We start from the raw sequence: 19,167 nt of genomic DNA on the forward strand, positions 1-19,167 counted from the left end.
CGATCCAGCTGATCAGCTCGTGCACTGAGGTCCACTGCGAGCACGTGCTGGACACGTTGCATTTCGTTCCCATGCTTCTCCCTCGCGTGCGGGCGACAGTCTGGATGAAAAGCCAACAGGCGTTTATGAAAAAAAAAAATCCCTGACAAACAATTTAATGTCGCGTTACAGCTGAGCGACAGGCAGAGACGCGTTGGCACCGGTCGTAGGGAGCGCAGCTAACGAGCTTTGGCGTGCGATTGCGCGCACTTTTCGACGTCAGCGTCCAAAAGCCGCCGTGTCTCTGCGCGCGCCTCGCCACGGGAGTGTGTCAAGCGCGTGCGACGCTTGTGACTCAGAGGAAAATCCTATTAGATCTCTTTGCTCTCCCCCCACCTCTATATATACCTCCCTCCATCTCTCTCTCTCAGATTAACCCACCCGGGTGTCTGCAGCGTTTGGCTGCCTCTGTGGATCAGTCAGCGCGTCTTCCAGCTACAAACCAGCATCAAACCGCGGCCACTTTCTTCTTTCTTTCTTTCTTTTCCTCGCCTCTCTGTCGCCTGCTGGCTTTTAAATCACCCTGATCGTCGGGCCCAAAACGCTCAGCGTTGTGCTTTAAAGGTTTTACGCGCAGGCACTTCTGTGAAGGAGGAGGAGGAGGAGGAGGAGGAGGAGGAGGAGGAGGAGGAGGAGGAGGAGGAGGAGGAGGAGGAGGAGGAGGAGGAGGAGGAGGAACAGTTTCTCACTCGACGCTTGTTTCAAACCCATCCAACTCCATGTTGCATTTTCCCACAGTGTCCCACCTCTCTCAGCCCCCCACTGTGCGTGTCCGTCCTCGCTTTGCAATCCAATTTGTCCTCCTCTCCTTTATCCTTCCTTTCCTCCCCTCCCTTCTTTCATTTGAAGTAATGAGATTTCTGCTGTTCAGCGGAGAGTTTTAGAAACGCGCACGCACGCATTGAAAAGCGACCTCTGCCGCTCAATTTACTGCGCCGCCGCACCTCCGGCCATCTCCAATCTGCTTCTGCGGACCTCGGAGCGCAGGCCGAGAGGAATCACAGAGGAGGAAGGAAATAAACTGTGCAGGACTCAGAAGAAAGAAAGAGAGAAAGGAAGGAAGAATGACAACAGATCAAATAAAATCAAGGGTTGTTTGACGGAAGAGGAGGGAAGCCTTTCTTTTTATTGCGTCGCAGGAGTGTGAGGGGTTTCAAGGCAAGGTGAGTTATTTGTGCAGATTTTAGCTCAGGAAGAAAGTCCCTGATTGATGTGATGTTAAATTGGCAGCTGACAAGAGCCATGAAAAAATAATCAAACAAACAAACAAACAAAAAAATAACAACAACAACAAAAACTGGACCTAATCTTTCTTTTCCTTCAATGGTTAAAGCTGAACTTTATTTTTGTTGCTGATTTTTAATTATGCTGAAATTAAGGTGCTTTTATTAGGTTTGTTGTTATATTTACCCCTCTTCACACACACACACACACACACACACACACCACACACACACACACACACACCACACACACACACACACACACACACACACACACACAAAGCTTTCGCTTTAATAAGCTTTCGCTTTGCCAGTCAGGCAGCAGAAGTGTCTCTTTCTGGCCTCTGATGACCTCAAATGACCCCCAAACAAAACACAGATCAATGCGATCCACACTTTTAATGAAACGTCTTCAACTAAATTTCAAATTGAGCACAAAACACAAACTAAAAAGTAATCCTCTGACATAAATAGTTTCAATCAAACCTCTTAAAGCCAGAAGGAAAAACTGGCTTTTAGAGGAGGAGCACAAATATTTAGTCACTGAAAGAGTTGAACTTCCCAATCTTCCCGACCTCCTAATATTGCATCGCTGTTCTTAATTCCTCCCTGACTGAGCTGCACATCATGTTTTCTTGGTGTTCAAATCCCTCAGAGTGACAGTCAAAATTGAAGTTTCATCTTTAAAAACCAGGATGAGAGCTGCTGCAGCGAAGTGCCTCCGCACCGCTCACCTTGTTTTCCTCACTCAGTGACATCATATCTATAACAGTACATGCTTCATCTTGTGCGTCAGACCCGCCGGTCGCGACGCAACCAAACGGAGACGCGTTTCAAAAGGTCTGTTGACACATTTTTCAGGGAGGGCCTCCCCCCATCGCCGCCCCGCCGACATGGTGGACCTGTTCCTGGACCGGGTTCTAGTGGAGAACAACTCGGACCAGGACGAGCTCAACACGGAGCGCGAGATCGTCGGGATCCTGGAGAACCGCCTCCTGCTGCTCTTCTTCGCGTCGGCCGAGTGCGAGGAGTGCCAGAGGTTCGTGCCCGTCCTCGCCAGCTTTTTCAGGAAGCTGAAAGACCCAGCGTACATCGAGTACCCCAAACTGCTCGCTCTGATCTACGTCAGGTCCGCATCTTCGCCTCTCTGGTGTTTTTTTTTTTTTGTTGTTGTTGTTATCTCCTTTCTCAAGACCGGCCTCCACTACTGACTCTCTGACATGATTTCTGTCTTTCTCCTTCAGCTTGGACCAAACTGAGGAGCAGCAGAAAAAAATCCTCAAAGAGCTCCACAAAAGGACTTTGTTTTTGGCGTTTGAGGACCCGTACAGAAAGTAGGTGACTCATATTTTATATATATATATTAATGCGTGAAATAAATGAGTTTTGATAAGTTTTGTGACCCCCACGTTGCTCAGGGAGCTCCAGGCCATGTTCGAGGTGAAGGACGTCCCGGCGGTGGTGGTCCTGCGCCCCGACGGCTCCGTCCTCTCGCCGAACGCCGTGCGGGACATCCGCCGCCTGGGCGCCGACTGCTTCCGCAACTGGCAGGAGTCGGCGGAGCTGGTGGAGAGGACCTTCATGCTCAACGAGGAGTTCGACGAGCCCAACCTGCGGAGCGCCACCGACCCCGTGAGGAGGCTCAAGTACAAGACCGAAGACGACAAGAGGAACAAGAGGTGGTGGAAGCTGTGGGTGAAGGGAAAAGACGGAAACGGCGAGGGGGAGAAAGACGAAGCATGGGACACGAAGAGAAAGAATGGAGATGGAGGAATATGGCGAAAGAGATGAAAACGGGTTTTATATATATATATATATATATATATATATATATATATATATATATCTGCTATTGTTCCTTGTGGGAGTGAGATTCCTTCAGGTGATCCGCACAGAAGGAGTCTCACTCCCACAAGGAACAATAGCAGACATAGAGGACAGTTAAAAGTACCTAGGTATACCACAAGCAAATGGCAACCTCGATGAGGCCACAAGGAAAGGAGCCACAGCTAAATACCTCCAACGAATAAGGCAAGTCCTGAGAAGCCAGCTCAATGGCAAGAACAAAATCCGTGCGATAAACAGCTATGCCCTGCCAGTAATCAGATACCCTGCTGGAATAATTAGCTGGCCAAAGGAGGAGATAAAAGCCACAGATATTAAGACTAGAAAGCTACTAACCATGCATGGAGGGTTCCATCCCAAATCCAGCACCCTGAGACTGTACACGAGCCGCAAGGAAGGAGGCAGAGGACTAGTGAGTGTGAGAACCACTGTCCAGGACGAAACAACTAAGATCCATAAATACATCAGGGACAAAGCCTCAACAGACAATGTGCTCAGTGAATGTCTCAGACAACAGGGAACGGAGGTTGAGGTGCCAGAGATACCATCATGGGAGGACAAGCCCCTACATGGGATGTACCACCAGCAAATAACCCAAGTGGCTGATATCAGTAAATCCTACCAATGGCTGGAAAAAGCTGGACTCAAGGACAGCACAGAGGCCCTCATCCTGGCAGCCCAGGAACAGGCCCTAAACACCAGAGCAATAGAGGCCCAGATCTACCACACCAGACAAGACCCAAGGTGTAGGTTGTGCAAGGAGGCCCCTGAGACAGTCCAGCACATCACAGCAGGGTGCAAGATACTGGCAGGGAAAGCGTACATGGAGCGACATAACCAAGTGGCAGGCATAGTGTACAGAAACATCTGTGCAGAATATGGACTGGAAACCCCAAGATCAAAGTGGGAAACACCCCCAAATGTGGTGGAGAACGCCAGACCTAAGATCCTGTGGGACTTCCAGATCCAGACAGACAGAATGGTAATGGCGAACCAACCAGACATTGTCTTGTGGATAAACATCAGAGGAAAGCCGTTGTGGTAGATGTAGCAATACCAAGTGATTGCAACATCAGGAAAAAGGAGCACGAGAAACTGGAGAAATACCAGGGCCTCAGGGAGGAACTGGAGAGGGCCTGGAAGGTGAAGACCACAGTGGTGCCTGTGGTCATCGGGGCCCTCGGGGCAGTAACCCCAAACTGGAGCAGTGGCTACAACAGATCCCAGGAACAACATCAGACATCTCAGTCCAGAAATGTGCAGTCCTTGGCACAGCCAAGATACTGCAGGACCCTCAAGCTCCCAGGCCTCTGGTAGAGGACCCGAGCTCAGAGGATAAGAACCACCCGCGGTGGGTGAGAAGGGAATTTTATATATATATATATATATATATATATATATATATATATATATATATATATATATATATATATATATATATATATATATATATATATATATATATTTTTTTTTTTTTTTTTTGGTGTCTTCAATCTAATTCTGCTCATCTTAAAGCAAACCACTCCCGTTGTTGCTGCCGTGACCCGACAGTGTTTTCAAGAACTGATACCAGTAAATTAAAAATGTGTCACTTTTTTGTCTAACTTTAGAATCTATATATATATATATATAATCATGGAAAGTGTGACCTTTGGTCTCCAAGTTTGCTGTTGCTTTTCATATAGAAAGCTGTAAAAGTAACTCTTGGACATAAAGTAAATATTAATATTTCATGTATTAAAATGTTGTTTATAAAAAGAAAACTGAATTATTTGGTTTTATGTCTGTGTGATTAAACCCACACATTTCACTTAGAGCTTTTAGGATTCATTTTTGCTGTCAAATTCAATGAATAAGAACAATATTGAACATTTGATCTATCTATGGAACTCAGTTTGTTAAACGGAAGATTAATTACTGTCAGACTCGTGTATTAGCCATTATTTCTGTTTAAGGTGATGCTCCACTGACATCCAACGACTACACATTTATGATGAATAAAATCATAAATACAGAACTCTGGGCTTAATGAAAATATAATACCAGCTTACTGTCCTTTTAGTCTGATGAACGTGTTTCTGTGGAAGCCATATTCCAATTTATTGAACATGACACACTGTTTGTTAAGCATTGGGCTTTTCCTTTGTAGACATTCCTTAACAGCCTTCAAGTAATCCTTTAAGAGTGAACTATTAAATTGGTCCATGCTACGGATTACGAGCTGCTATCATTTGGATGAATCAAACTTTCCGTATCCAGGCTGGAGTACGAATCCCTAAACGACAAACATCATTAAAGTCCCATTTGGAGACATTTCCATCATGTCTCCTCCGGGTTCAGGCGGAGACATGCGAGCACTTCGCGTCCCCAGCTCCTCTGGTCACCTTGTCTTTATGTCCCCCCGCCCTGTAACCAGACAGAGGAAGGGGGCGGAGCCTCCAGGACTGAAAGCCAAGAAGCTGGAAGCAGCAGCAAGGGGAACAAGGTGAAGGTGGAGGGAGAAGTCTGACTAACAGGCTGGGTCCCGTTTCTCGAGAGAGGAAGAGAGAAGAGAAGGTTTGGGAGAAAAGCAGAGCCAGACGTGATTGTTGTTCTGCGTTGGATCTGCTGCCTTGAGGGGAGATACTACAGGTGAGCAACTGTGAGGATTATCTGATTTAGCAGCAAGTGAGATTACATATGTGAATAATGCATGTCTGTAAGTAGGGCTGACTGGAAATAGAAACTGACTTTCGAAACAAAGTGGTTTTCACCCGGTGAGGAATCTTTCTTGAGCTACGTTTATATCAAGAATTAAACATTTTGTTTAATTTTGTATTTTTTTGAATAGATCACCATTCCTTTATGGTTCGCCGCCAAAATATCATCCTCCTATTAAAAGAGTGAATAAAACGCTAAAGTGTCGGGAGGGAGGGGGTTTCTACTTTTGCCTATGTACAACTTCAAACTACTTTAACCTCATGTATTTTTTTTTATTGTTATTATTTGTCTAAAATTTAATTTACAGTTACTGCTCTACTAAAAACACAAAACCTTACCAAGTATTTTTGGTCTCATAGTTTTTTAGTGCAGATTTTTTTGTACACTTGAAATAAGACAAAACTAATTGACAAGTAACTTTTCAGTTTTAAGTCAGTAATTACGTAAGTTTTTATTATTAAAACTACTAGTTATAAGTGAAATGATTGTATGCTATAATATGTGAAAAATGTCTTTTTCCACTAGCAGATTACTTTCTTTATGAATAGCACCTTTTCAACAATGTTAAATAAATATATTATTGCTTATATCACAGTGTTCTTGTCTTGTTCCCCTTTCTCATCAATATTAAGAAATTATTTACTTAAAACAAGCTTTTATGTTTTGCTGAAAGGTTATTTGTAAGTTCTTTTAGTCTTATTAAGATATTTGCACTAGAAACTAGAGCAAAAATACTTTATGTTTATAGTGTGGGTACTATATTGAGCCATTTTTTAAAAAAATTGTCAGCTCTTCTACTTGTTTGGATGCGGTTTGAGCAAGACACAAACCAGGACAGTGTAATATTCTGCAGAGTATTGTTTGCATTACTCCCTCCTCTTCCTCGGCCAGCGACGCCTCACCATGGTGGACCTGTTTGTTGACCGGGTTCTTGTGAAGAACAACAAGGACCAGGACGAGCTGGACACGGAGCGCGAGATCGTCATGCGTCTGCAGAACCGAATCCTGATGCTCTTCTTTGCCTCTGCCGAGTCCGAGACCTGCCAGCGGTTCGCTCCCACGCTTCACGACTTCTTCAAACAGCTGACCGACGAGTTCTACGTGGAGCGCTCCGCTCAGCTGGTGCTGCTCTACGTCAGGTGCTGCACTCAGGGAGACGCTCCTTCCTTCCTTCTTTCCTTGCTTTCCTTCCTTCTGCCTTTCTTTCTTCCTTCTGTCTTTCTTTTCTTCCTTCGTTTCTTTCTTCCTTGTTTCATTCATTCTATCCTTCCTTCTGTCTTTCTTTCCTACCTTCCTTCCTTCCTTCCTTGCTTCCTTCTTTCCACCTGTTCTGAACATAAAGTCTTCATAGATGTCCATGACTGTTGTTGTTTGGTAAACAAACAACAACACTAAAAGTCGAATCTACTTTGCATTAAAACTGTCATTATTTACCAAATAGCACTTCATGACGACAGTAATAGCCATTGGTGAAAACTACTTCATGTTCATAACAGGTGTGATGTCATGCCTCATATATTTTCATATTGATTTTACAACTGTGCATTTGAATACAGTTTATAGGGAAAGCGAATTTGGGGGAAACCTCTAACAATCTGTTTCCCCGTCAGTCTGGATCAGTCAGAGGAACAGCTGGACGACTTCCTGAAAGAGCTCCCAAAGAAGTCCCTGTTCCTCGCCTACGAGGATCCTTACAGAAGGTTTGTGGTGATGACTATGTTTCACGAGACGCATTGATAGAGTCGCCACGCGTCAACGCAGCATGCGCGCCCGCAGGGAGCTGGAGGCCATGTTCGACGTGAGGGAGGTCCCCACCGTGGTGGTCCTGCGTCCCGACTGCTCCGTCCTCATCCCCAACGCGGTGGAGGAGATAACCCGCCTGGGTCCGGACTGCTACCGCAACTGGCACGAGGCGGCCGAGCTCATCGACAGGAACTTCCTCGCCACGGAGGACTTTGAGGACAAGTCCATGCGCAGCTTCAGCGACCCCGTCAGGCGACTCAAGTACAAGGTGGAGGACGAGGAGAAGAAGGCGAAGAAGAAGGAGAAGGAGAGGAAGAAGAAGAAGAAGCAGCGGCGAGGCTGGGGCGGGGGAGGCGACGAGGGCGAGGAAGCCGGAGCGGGCGGAGCGGGCGATCAGGACGGCGGAGGGTCGATGTGGTGATGGAGGGAAAGTTGCTACTTTATTAGAGTTTGGAAGCTCTTTTCTTTTTTCTACCCTTCTAAGAGTCTTGTTGTACAGCAAATTTCATAATAAATACGCTGTTTATGTCATTTTTTAAATGTTTTTTTAATTATTATTTTTATTATGACATACCAGGTGATCATGTGCAGGCAGAAATATCAAATCATGCCTCGCAAAAGCATTGACCTCATAAAACTTTTGCTTCACATTAGAACAAAAAGAGAAATGTTGGGATTTTCGCAACAGACAAGGTTGTGACCAGGAACGGAAGTGATGGATCTAATTATTTTTAACATAGTGAAAATCATCTGAAAATTGTGGAACGCGTGTCCACTTGCAGAAGTAAACTCCAAACATTGCCTGTGTGCAATGTGACGATGAAATTTACCAAACGCTCGCACTCTTTTATACACACTGCCGTGGATTGTGCTAATGTGGTTTAATGTGTGCTGTCCTAATCGAATTCATTAAATAAATACATAAGTAACAAATTTAATCTAGCAAGATTAAATTTTTACAATTTTTTAGAGACTACAGCTGCAGCTGTCCTGAGAAAGCTTCACAGGTTTGTTAGTGAACATTAGACAGCAAACATCACCATCGAGATCAAGACCAAAGAATGGAGTTGTTGAGAGGATTGAAGCAGAGTCAGGTTATAAAATGAAGTTCAGAGTTCAATCCGCCACAAAAAACACAAACTTATACCGAGTCACGATCGTGACGAAGCAAACAGGGACATTTTCTGTGGAAGTGGCTCCTCTGTCTGTCGAGAAAACGTGAACATTTTTACACGTGGAGTTAAGCGAAGCGCCGCAAATTACCCAGAACGCACCTGCCTCGCCTTGAAACATGTTGATGCCGTTTCGTGACCTCTGACAAAGCCCCGGGATTTGATCACTGATCTCAAACGCTCTTCATCCGGCCGAGTTGAGAGGACAAATTAGCGGGTTTTCTGTGGACTGGAATTGGTTGGAGATGTACGAACGGTTTTGTTTGCAAGGCTCTCCATGACTCGTCAAGCAACGAGGCTCTTGTGTCTGAAAGGCCGCTGAAAGCTGCCTCGCCTCGTTGCCGTGTTTGTTTGGAGTCGTCTCGGCCCCGACGCCTGAAGTTTGCAGTCAAGCAAAGGCTCGTCGTGAGGCGCGAGGAGTCCTCCTCCTCCTCGACTTGTTTTCATCACACCCAGGAGGAACGACTGAAAGCCGTTCCTCCATTTTTGACAACACCGGCGCTCGGCGAAGATGCAGTTTTCCCGTGTTGCGTGCCGCAAAAAAAAAAAAAAAAATCAAAGCTCTCCTTGCACAATTTGATAAGCAATGAATAATTCAGCAGGATTAAAATAATTTCTGGAGATTGTTTTGTTTTTGAGAGCTCGTGAAGCCTGGCTGTACTTTAGAGTCTTCATAAGCAGTAATCAGAGCCATTCAAAGAGAGTCAAGTGAAAATGGGGAAACTAGCTCAACAACATAATCAGTGATTTCTTTTCAATATGCCGAGGTCTGTGTTTAGTCCCTGCACATTTCCCCTCTCTTGTATGCGGGATTGATGATGCTTTCTGTGCGATCAGCTAGGATTCCTGTTAGGAGACGTTTCCTCAAAGGAAAATGAAGGAACCTGGTTTTCTTCCATCATCCTCAGCGTCCCATCACTCCATCACATGCTGTCGGTGCTTCTGAGCACAATTTTTACGTCCCTTGTTCAATTTTCAGACCCGTTTATAAGATTTAAATTAAAAAAAAAGAAAAAAAAAGAAAGGAAAAACAGTTCAACATATAACTACGGCCAAAAAGTCACTGGGGTTTATATTTATGAACTCCAAATGCCACAAGAAAACCCTTGTTCTGTGAAATTACTGCTGTTGATGTGAGGAGCGGCCATATTGAAATATTGGAATTTCCCAGTTCCGACTGCAACCGCAACCCAACAAAACCGCATAAAAGAAAGATGAACAACATCAAGAATATATATATATATATAAATAACATTAACAGCTGATTAGCTACTTAGTTCAATCATTTGAGTAATGTTTGTTAGAAAATTAGAAAAACATTACAAAATACACTTGTGTACACTACCATACATTATAGAAATTCCTCTAGGAAAATGTATCTTTTTTTTTCGAAGATTGGTAAAATTGTGCTTTATTATTTAGCGCGCCATGTTCCGGCCGGTCCACGATTTGTGTCGGACGGCGCCGCGCTCACTTCCGCCTCTGAGCGCTCGCAGCATAACGGCAAAGTTTCCGGGCTTTGTGACGTTATTTAGGACTGCTCGCATCCTCTCGTGACCGCGCGGTTCACCGTTTGAAGGCGAACAGCTGGAGGAAGGGCACTGCCTTTCCGATTACTCGATTAATCGTAAAAAAAAAATCGATAAGAGTTTTCGGTTACTGAAATATTCTTTTACAACAGCCCTTAAAAAAAAAAACACGGTTAGCGTGTTGCATTCAAAACACGTGATTGCAATAACACCCTCCATGGTTGCAGACATTTCATCAAGTGTTTTTCCACTCCTCTCCCACTTCCCGCAGGTTGGGGGAAATACAGATGGGAAGAACCAGTGAGGAGCAGTGGAACAGCTGAACATGCATCGCATAATGATGGAAGCGGAGAATCATCAGGTGTCATTAACAGCCGACCATCTTCATCCGTGCAACGTGATGACGGACAGATTGGGAAAAAAAAAAAAAAAATATATATATATATATATATATATATATATATATATATATATATATATATATATATATATATATATATATATATATATATATATATATATATATATATGTCTTGTTTCGAAGGAGAGCCGCGCGATCCAAAGTCCTTTTTGCGATTTCCATGGAAGTATTGCAAAAAGCCATGTTGGCTGGCCGTTCATGCAGCAAACACAATAGCTCCCGTTCCTCCATGGCAGAAGCTGCAACACGCACTCAGAGCCGGTCAAGAGGATCCAGATGCTGAAGCGAGCGCGTATATTCCTCTGCTTTTGCCAACACAGCAGCTTATTGTTGCTCACTCAGACAAACCTTGACAATATATCTGAATTCCACCCACCCACCGACCATCAAAACACACACGCCCCACACACCTACACACACACACACACCTACACACACACACACACACACACACACACACACACACACACACACACCCACGCACACACACACACACACACACACACACACGCACGAGCAGCACATAGAAAGCAGAGACGCGTTGCGCGCTCTCGGGCGCAGAACGCGCAACAAGCGGGACCAGCGGATGAAGAGAGAGAGAGAGAGAGAGAGAGAGAGAGAGAGAGAGAGAGAGAGAGAGAGAGAGAGAGAGAGAGGAGGACGGATGCAAGGCGAGGCCAGGAGTGAGGAAACCTTATCTCTCCTGCTTTTCCAGCTGTTGTCTTTGTGATCTCTGTGTGTGTGTGTGTGCGCTTTTTTATTCCCAGGATAATTTTATAAAGCGTTTTTGTTTGTCTTTTTCGAAGCGAGAAAACAGACGTGACAAATCTCGACGTCCGTCCCGATGTGTCGCCGCGTTTCATCACGATTGGTCGAAGATGCGGGAAGCGGCGCCCGTCGCGTCGAGGCTGTTTTCCATTAAACATACGAAGATGCACTCGACGAGCGACGTCGGACACATGACAGGCGACAACAGCCTGGCTCGGTGAAGAGAAGAGGAGGAAGAGGAGGACGAGAGAGGGGTGGAGGTGGGAGCGACATCGACGGATGGACGCGAAGCAACCGCGGGTTTGTGCAATAATTTGCGCCTAATTATTGTTCGTGGCGGCTGATCGGGGAGCTATTTTTACATCCGTCCATCCCGGAGCTGGAAAGGCCGACATAGCCCCGCATTATCTCTGGACATGAAACCCGTGGGAATTATGATACCGACGTGACGCACGGTCACACACACACACACACACACACACACACACATCACAGCGCGGCGGGGAAGACATCGAGGGTGTGCGGTCCACACTGATCACAGGAAGGGAGGACGCCCAGTCGTTGTCTGACAAATCGCGCCGATGACTGTTGTTTAGAGCTAAGCGGATTGGGCCCAGCAATTTTTTTTTTAAATTTTTGTTGTTGTTTTTTATTGTTATTATTATTTTTAATGCACTGGAGGCAGCGAAGCGGGAGGCGGGCGGGAGAGTACAGCGGGTGAGGGAGTGGAGGGACGGGATGCGGGAGACGCAGTGAGCGCGGAGGAGGAGGAGGAAGAAGCAGAAGAAGAAGAAGAAGAGGGGAACCAGGAGGATTGACGGTAAGATATGAACACTGGCACCCCGCCCCTCACATTAACTCTCCATCCATCCTCATGCACAACCTCACATGTATGATGATGAAGAGGAGAGAGGAGAAGAGCTGCTGCTGCAGCTGCTGCTGCTACTGCTGCAGCCTGTGGCCATTTGATCAGTGACAAACACGCGTCTGACGCTTGAAACTCCTACCTCTGGCTGCCATTAAACCTGGGTCAGTAGTAGAGGAGAGCTGCCCTGTGAAATATTCATAGGCATGCGATTGGCCTCAGAGGGCGACACGCTTGACAAACTGGCCAACGTGCGTCCGAGCCGCTGGCACATCAGAGAGCGAGGCTGCTGCTGCTGCTGCTGCTGTTGCTGCTGCTGCTGCTGCTACTGCTACTGCGAGCCTCCATTAGAAATGTCCTGCATGGGGTTTTAAATGCTAATTTATGACGAGAGAGAAAAAAAAAAAAAAAACAAGGCGAGGAGGCCAGTATCAATATTTCAGAGCGGGAATGAGAAGACTGGGTCAGTAGGAGGAGGAAGAGGAGAAGGAGGAGACCAACCTGGAGAGGAAGGAAGAGAGAAAGAAAAGGAAAAAACGATGATGAATGAAAGAGGAAGAGTCACGCTGGCAGAGCTTCGATTTTAGGAGGGGTTCGACTTCTCCTGACACATTTGACTCTCTTCTAAACACAAAATGTGCTGCCGGTTCTTCCATAGAGGTAGAATTAGTCTCTAACCTTTATGTGGTTTCATTTATGAATTTTTTTAAAGCAGGTTCCTCAAAGTGATTCAAGCCTGAAACATGCTGGGAGTTTGTACTTTTGATGCATTTATTGACATCAAAATAAGAGGAAGAGGGAAAAGTTGGATTCTGTTTTATTTCACCCACAGACCAATGGGGGGCTGACTGATTCCTTCCTCTCTGCTTTATGTTTCTACAATGATGTGGCAAAAACGAGAAGTTTGCCGTAAACGCCTGCTGATGCGAGACCTCCACAAATGTAGATCTTAAAAGCTGTCACGTTGGAATACATATCGAGGGAGGAAACAAAGATAATGAGGCCTGTTTCTCCATTTACATCACCTACAAGAGAAGAGAGCACACACACACACACACACACACACACACACACACACACACACACACACACACACACACACAGAATATGAAATGTACCATTTAGTGGCTTTCTGCCTCAACCATCTCAAGCAGGTTCCCGTCACGTCCCTCTGAGTCCGTCAGACACAATGAGTCAGTCTCCCTGTTGCACTGGGAGCTTTTTACGCATTCGGGCCTGCGAACGCCGTGCAGAGGCAGTGGGTGGATGGATCAGCGCAATATCAATCTTGTGGTACGAGACCGGACGCCGGCAGGGATTTCAGCAGGAACAGAGACGCACGGAGGCAGGCAGCCGCTGATTTCACAGTTCGTGCTGAATTGTTATGTTTTATATCAAAAGAGCAGAAAGTGCTGGACGCTGCTAATCCAGGGATGTCTGAAGGTTTGGCATTCAGTCGACTAAGTCCAGAACTAAACAATTCAGGTCCCTCTAGGAACAGATACCAGACGACCACTGAGTGGCTGACAAACAGACTTTGGAGCCAAGATATCGGGAGATTTTATGCACAACAAATATATGACGATCAGACAGTCGATCATTCGCTCCCCTGGAAGCTTTACCACATTTTGTCATGTCACAGATTTCATTGTGTGGGATTTTTTTTGTGTGTGATATGAGGTGGAAGGAATTCAGAGATGGTTTTTACAATTTTTTAATTTTCACAAAAGAACAACAAAAAACTCTGGAATGCGTGGTGTTCATTTGTATTCACGGTTTCCCAGTAGGAACCGCCTTTCGCCAATATTTTGCTGCGACTCTTTTATCTCTTGCCTGCTTTGCACATCGACAAACTCAAGTTGGTGACAGTTTTTCTCTGAAAATCCATTGAGAGCATTTTGTAGAGAAATCCATTGTCAAGCACCGCCGCTGATTCTTAAGCGGATTTAGGCTTGGACTTTGACTGGGCCATGCGAAGCCGTGACTGTGCTTTGGTCCGAACGGTTCCTCCGTGGTTCTGGCCGCCTGTTTGGGGTGAACCTGCTGGGAGGTCAAGTGTGTGGGTGTGTCTTACGTCTCCATGGACATGGTGTGTTCAAGGTCATGTACACCTGTTAGTTTTCTACCAAACACAGAGCAGCCGCACAGTTTCATTTTGACCTAGCCTTTCCCACCTGAGCCGTGGCTCCTTGCAGCTCCTCCAGAGTTGCAATGGAGCTCTAGGCTGTGTTAGAATGAGGGCTAAAGCAACAGAAGTGGACTTTAACCTGCTTTGAACTCCTCCACAGCTTCATCCCAGACACGTTTCATTTACTCCTCGGGATGCTTTTTGTTCATTATTGGAACAAATCTCCAAAGCCTTCACAGAGCAGCTGGATTAATACTGAGATAATATTACGCATAACTGGACTCTACTTACAAACGGGGTGATTTCTGAAGACTTTTATTTAGTTGATTATCTCCTAAAACTATAACTCCAGCTAACAGTATCTTCTGTCACAGTGAAATATACAATTTGACTCTTTTGTTCTCCCAATTAAACCGGACGAGCTTAACTTTCGAGTAAATGAGTTTTCCTGAACATCATTTCCTCATCCGACACATTTTCTTGATCCCGTGGGTTTTATTTAGCCGCTGGACTGTGTTCTGCAGACCCTCGGCCAGAAAGGCTACAGCCGGGTCGGTTTCCGTGTGTCACATTTTGTCGCACTTCAGCACAATAATCCACTTTTCTGTCCAGAAGTCTGCTTTGACATGCTTGAGCACATCATCAGTTCACAAAAGAGACAGACAGCCCAGGATAACAGAAAAACACAAACGACCAAATCCTTTCTGTGAACATTTTTTTTTTTTTGTCAGGGCCCTAAATGTGCGGTTTGTGCTTACATGAGCATGACAGAAATGACAAAAAACATGACAACGTGTGCTTTAACACAAGCGTTAAGAAATGGCTTATTTCTTAGTTTACATATTAACACGTAAACATGCCATTTTTGATTTGTATCTGAATGTGTGCCCTGCTAAGTAAAGCGCCGTAACGCCATACTGCGATATTGTTGGGTGGTCATGTTTTTATTAGCTGCATTTTGGCAATGTGAAACCTCGTAGTGAGAAATATAAGCAGCTTATTTACAAATGCCTTATCTTAATTAGTCCCTCCCTTTGTTTTGTGGCGGCAGAGCAGTCATTTTAAGGGGAAACCATTTACGTCTGTTTGGAAACAAGCGAGTTTCACGTTTTAATAAAGAAGCTTGTTGCCCAAAAAATAAGCAGGACTGCATTAAATTAAAATACTAAGAGCTAAGACTTAATTTGGTTGCTCTTGTTTGACCTCAAATTGTTTTTTTGCCTTCAAAAAAATCTGTTTCTCATTTAGAGTGCGCTGTCTAAAATTGCTTTATTACGGCAGTTGCACTAAGTGCTCCACAGAAAGAAGAGTAAAATAATTGGTAGGAATAGGTCAAATAAATAAGAAAAACATTAAAAAAAAGCACATCTGGCTGACTAAACAATGTCCATTTAACAGCGATGAAACGACTCATTTTGCTTGTCTAACATCTGAGAAGCGCTTAAATCTGAAACCAAATCCTTTCCGTTTTCCATCTGAAAGCATCTCCGGAGTTATAAATCACAAATTCAAGACTCTCGGTTTAATTATCGGTTCGTTTAGATGCAGGTGTGACGCCGTGTTGGGATTAGGAAACAAAGCTCCCTGATGAAGCAAACCGCCAAAAAAAAACAAAACAAAACAAAAAAACGTATTGAAATGAACTCCTTTAATACGTGATTTTACAGTAATTTGGCGATTATATGTTGGTGGAAAATGAAGAGCATGATAATCCAATAAATTACTTTGCTGTCTATAAAGGTAATCGGTTTGTTTCAGCTGCATTTGTTTTAGTAAACTTTTATTTTACTGTTGGGAAAATCTCTCTTCACACTCATTGCCACCCCAGTAGTGTAATTTAACAGCAATTGAAATCCAACATTTACAAGTTTCTTTTTCCACACAAAAAAAATCACTGAAAGGTTGTTGTCAGTAATTATCTAGGGACGCGTAATTAGTAACTCTTGACTCCCTGTTTCCCAGGGGTATGAATACAGTGGGACACGGAGGCCGTTTTGCTTCAAAAACAGAAAAGAGTGCAGTTTCAGGAAAGCAGACGCGCGTTCATCTTTTGTAGCGCAGAAAATAGCAGCCAGGAAGCAGCTGCCCACCTCAGCCAGGGCAGGAATCGTTTCTTAACAAATGGAAACGGTGACAAGACGGGATGAGGACTCATTTATCTGGGCACCTCACACAGTGAGCGTGGTGGAACGGGAGGCACAGAGGTCTCTGAAACTGTACCTGGTTCTGTAGCACTGAGTCTCCAAGCACTGCAAAAACTGAAACCGAATTAAGTTCAAACATCTTGGATTAAGGAGGTTTGTGTTTATTCTTTTTCTGACAAGATACTTTTTCTCTTTTAGAGGTTTTTATTAGAGATGCACCGATCTGATATTAATATCTGTATCGGCCTCAGTTGAAAAAGGAAAAAAAAAAGTCTAGATTGGGTCTTGGTGATGATTTGCCCAGTCCACAAGACCAGATGATGTATTCAGTCTTATTCTATGGTTTGTGCTCTGAGCGACGTCTCTCTTTATTAATTTTACATCAACTGTTCCATTCCTAACTGCACTGACTGAAAAAAGTAAAGTTGGGTTGTTTTTACACGTTTGACGAAGCTTGTGAAGCTACTTGTGTATTTTCCTGTGCTGTACTGGTGCAGAGCTATCAAACACATTTCTAATTCAGCACAATTACATCTGTCCTTAAAAACAGAAAAAATCTAAGTCAATTCAGCACTGTTTTTTTCTGTACCACATCGGTATTGGCCCATACTAAACCTCAGATATCGGTATCGTATCGGAGGTGTAAAATGTGTATCAGGTCGCCTCTTGTTTCTATAGTAGAACATTTCCCTTATTTTAAGTGTTTTTCTCATATATTATCTCAATAAGAGATTAAACTTGATATTAAGAATGTATTAAATATTATAAGTAACTATATAATAGTAACTACATATCTATACTTAGAGGAAGACTTTAACTATAGAACTTATTTTTCAAAGTGAAATTTGTTCATTTCAAGAAGAAGAAATCGTCAGATAATTGAAACAGATTACATTCAAATGTCAACCAGCATTAAAAAAAACATACCAAGGAAAAATTATGCATTGGTCTGACCATCACAAACGTAAGGAACTCAACCAGGACTATAATCTGGAGCTATGCTTTGGTTAGATTAGACAAGGATTGCATTTTTCTATAAACAAATACTGAAAGTGGGTTTGGCATCAAACACAGTTTGAAACTCTGGAAAAGCAATTCATTCTCGCTGCGATATGATGCTGTGAGCCTGTTTTTGCCAGTGAAATGTGCAGTTTAGTCCATCGCACCTTTTTGGGCTGTGGGAGGAAACTACAGTATCTGTAAAGAACCAGCAGATCCACGCAGAAAGCCTCCTGATCAGGATCTCCTTGCTCAGATGAGCAGCGCTGCAATTATTCCACCATCTGATGACTCACAAAGCATTAGCATTGGCTTCTGTGCTTCTCTACCTGCTCGCCACGCAACACTTGTTTTATTTCCCCCTATCCCGATGATTCCCACCGACCAAGCCTGCGAAGGGAAGAGAAGAAAATGTGCCCAACACAATTTTAATGAGCCTTCAAACACGCTTTAACTTTCAAACTTAGCAAGGCTGGGTGAGAAATAAGCACTTCTATAAGATAATGAATGTGGGTGTTTCAAGGCAGACTTGTAACCTTTTAGCATTTCCCTTTAAAGCTGCGTGTTCTTTTATCTGCGATGATAATGATCGGAGACGAGACAGTGACAGATTCAAGCTATTATGTCTAACACTGGAATGCTCAGATAAAAGCAACAAAATGACAGATGAGGAAATACACTTAAAATCCTGCAGATTGTCTGGCACGGAGAAAGTGCTTATAGGGCGTAAGAGGCAGGAAGTGCTTTTAACTCGAAGAGCATGTGCTGAGGGCAGGATTGGGATCCTGATAAATATGTGAGAAGCCTCATCAATGTTTAATAAACCTCAGAGCAGTTTTAAGAGACTCGAGGCTTTCAGTGACGGAATTTGAAATATGGTCTCATTCAGAACCATTACAAACTATTTCTGTCTTACACGTATGATGGATGTCTGCAGGAAGGTGAAAGAGTTTTCTGTTTTAAACTTTTTAAGGCCCTTTTGAACAGAGGCCGGGGTCTTTATTTACGACACCAGACTAACGTATCAGGGTTATAATGAAGACAGTTTTAGTTCATTGTGTGATTTGTGACGTCCACCTTTGCATGTTTGTATTTTTAGCTACTGGAAAGAAAACATTTGTCGTTATGGTGGTACATTTGTTGCATTTGTTTCAGTATGCTGCCAATCATTTTAGTTTTCATGTGCTTGAATAAAATAGAAAGTATCCAACTAAGTACATTTCAAGCACAGACTGTGTAAAATAATACAAAAGAAAGTAGAAAAAAAAACAACAAAAACAAAAGAAAAAGACCAAGCTGACTTTCTTTGCAAGTTAGTAGCTCTGCTTCTTTTACAGATTAAGCTAATTGGTTGGTTCCTATGGTATGTTTAGATAATTAGTTGGCCTGTCAAGATAAACAGAAATTACTAAGATGTATTTACTTTTATCAGAAGTATTGCCTAACAGTTGGACAAGCAACACCAATATCCTAAAGATACACTTTTTTTTTTTTTTTGAGGAAGAAGTCTTATTAGCTTCATGGACCAAGTAGCCTGGTGAACGTATAAGTAAATTTAACCATGGTTAGGGTTCGGGACCATGGCGGGAAA

General features: G+C 43.9%; 3 protein-coding genes across 6 annotated transcripts in view; all 3 read left to right on the forward strand.

Moving 5' to 3' along the window:
- Positions 1-723: 723 nt before the first annotated feature.
- On the forward strand, positions 724-3,055 carry LOC129367313 (nucleoredoxin-like protein 1). 2 transcript variants are annotated; one of them, XM_055041666.1, is made up of 4 exons: positions 724-1,202; positions 2,124-2,391; positions 2,507-2,596; positions 2,681-3,055. In XM_055041666.1, the coding sequence occupies exons 2-4, from the start codon at positions 2,156-2,158 to the stop codon at positions 3,051-3,053; spliced, it is 699 nt and encodes a 232-aa protein (XP_054897641.1). In that variant the 5' UTR covers positions 724-1,202; positions 2,124-2,155; the 3' UTR covers positions 3,054-3,055. The 2 variants fall into 2 exon arrangements, with proteins under 2 accessions (XP_054897641.1, XP_054897642.1); XM_055041667.1 differs by having other exon boundaries at positions 2,124-2,301.
- A 2,517-nt stretch (positions 3,056-5,572) lies between these two features.
- Positions 5,573-8,035, forward strand: LOC129367312 (nucleoredoxin-like protein 1). Its single transcript, XM_055041665.1, has 4 exons — positions 5,573-5,738; positions 6,699-6,946; positions 7,418-7,507; positions 7,584-8,035. Exons 2-4 carry the CDS (start codon positions 6,711-6,713, stop codon positions 7,969-7,971), a joined length of 714 nt encoding a protein of 237 aa, XP_054897640.1. The 5' UTR covers positions 5,573-5,738; positions 6,699-6,710; the 3' UTR covers positions 7,972-8,035.
- Positions 8,036-11,253: 3,218 nt separating this feature from the next.
- Positions 11,254-19,167, forward strand: part of LOC129367295 (adhesion G protein-coupled receptor L1-like) — a 49,836-nt gene continuing 41,922 nt past the window's right edge. For 2 of the 3 annotated variants that reach the window (XM_055041633.1, XM_055041634.1), the window contains exon 1: positions 11,254-12,260. The gene's annotated coding sequence lies outside the window, so the exon portion shown is untranslated. The remainder of the gene's footprint in view (positions 12,261-19,167) is intronic. The other variant, XM_055041635.1, reaches the window with a different exon arrangement.

Source organism: Poeciliopsis prolifica, unplaced genomic scaffold (genome assembly GCF_027474105.1).
Source record: "Poeciliopsis prolifica strain line A6 unplaced genomic scaffold, Auburn_PproV2 SCAFFOLD016, whole genome shotgun sequence".
In the NCBI taxonomy this organism is placed as follows: Eukaryota; Metazoa; Chordata; class Actinopteri; order Cyprinodontiformes; family Poeciliidae; genus Poeciliopsis; species Poeciliopsis prolifica.

Bases quoted from the DNA above. Each gene is read 5' to 3' on its own strand.
- LOC129367313 (XM_055041666.1), top strand. From the start codon at position 2,156: ATGGTGGACCTGTTCCTGGACCGGGTTCTAGTGGAGAACAACTCGGAC. The intron at 2,392-2,506 runs GTCCGCATCTTC...TTTCTCCTTCAG, and splicing joins CTCGCTCTGATCTACGTCAG to CTTGGACCAAACTGAGGAGC. The intron at 2,597-2,680 runs GTAGGTGACTCA...CACGTTGCTCAG, and splicing joins TTTGAGGACCCGTACAGAAA to GGAGCTCCAGGCCATGTTCG.
- LOC129367312 (XM_055041665.1), top strand. From the start codon at position 6,711: ATGGTGGACCTGTTTGTTGACCGGGTTCTTGTGAAGAACAACAAGGAC. The intron at 6,947-7,417 runs GTGCTGCACTCA...TTTCCCCGTCAG, and splicing joins CTGGTGCTGCTCTACGTCAG to TCTGGATCAGTCAGAGGAAC. The intron at 7,508-7,583 runs GTTTGTGGTGAT...GCGCGCCCGCAG, and splicing joins TACGAGGATCCTTACAGAAG to GGAGCTGGAGGCCATGTTCG.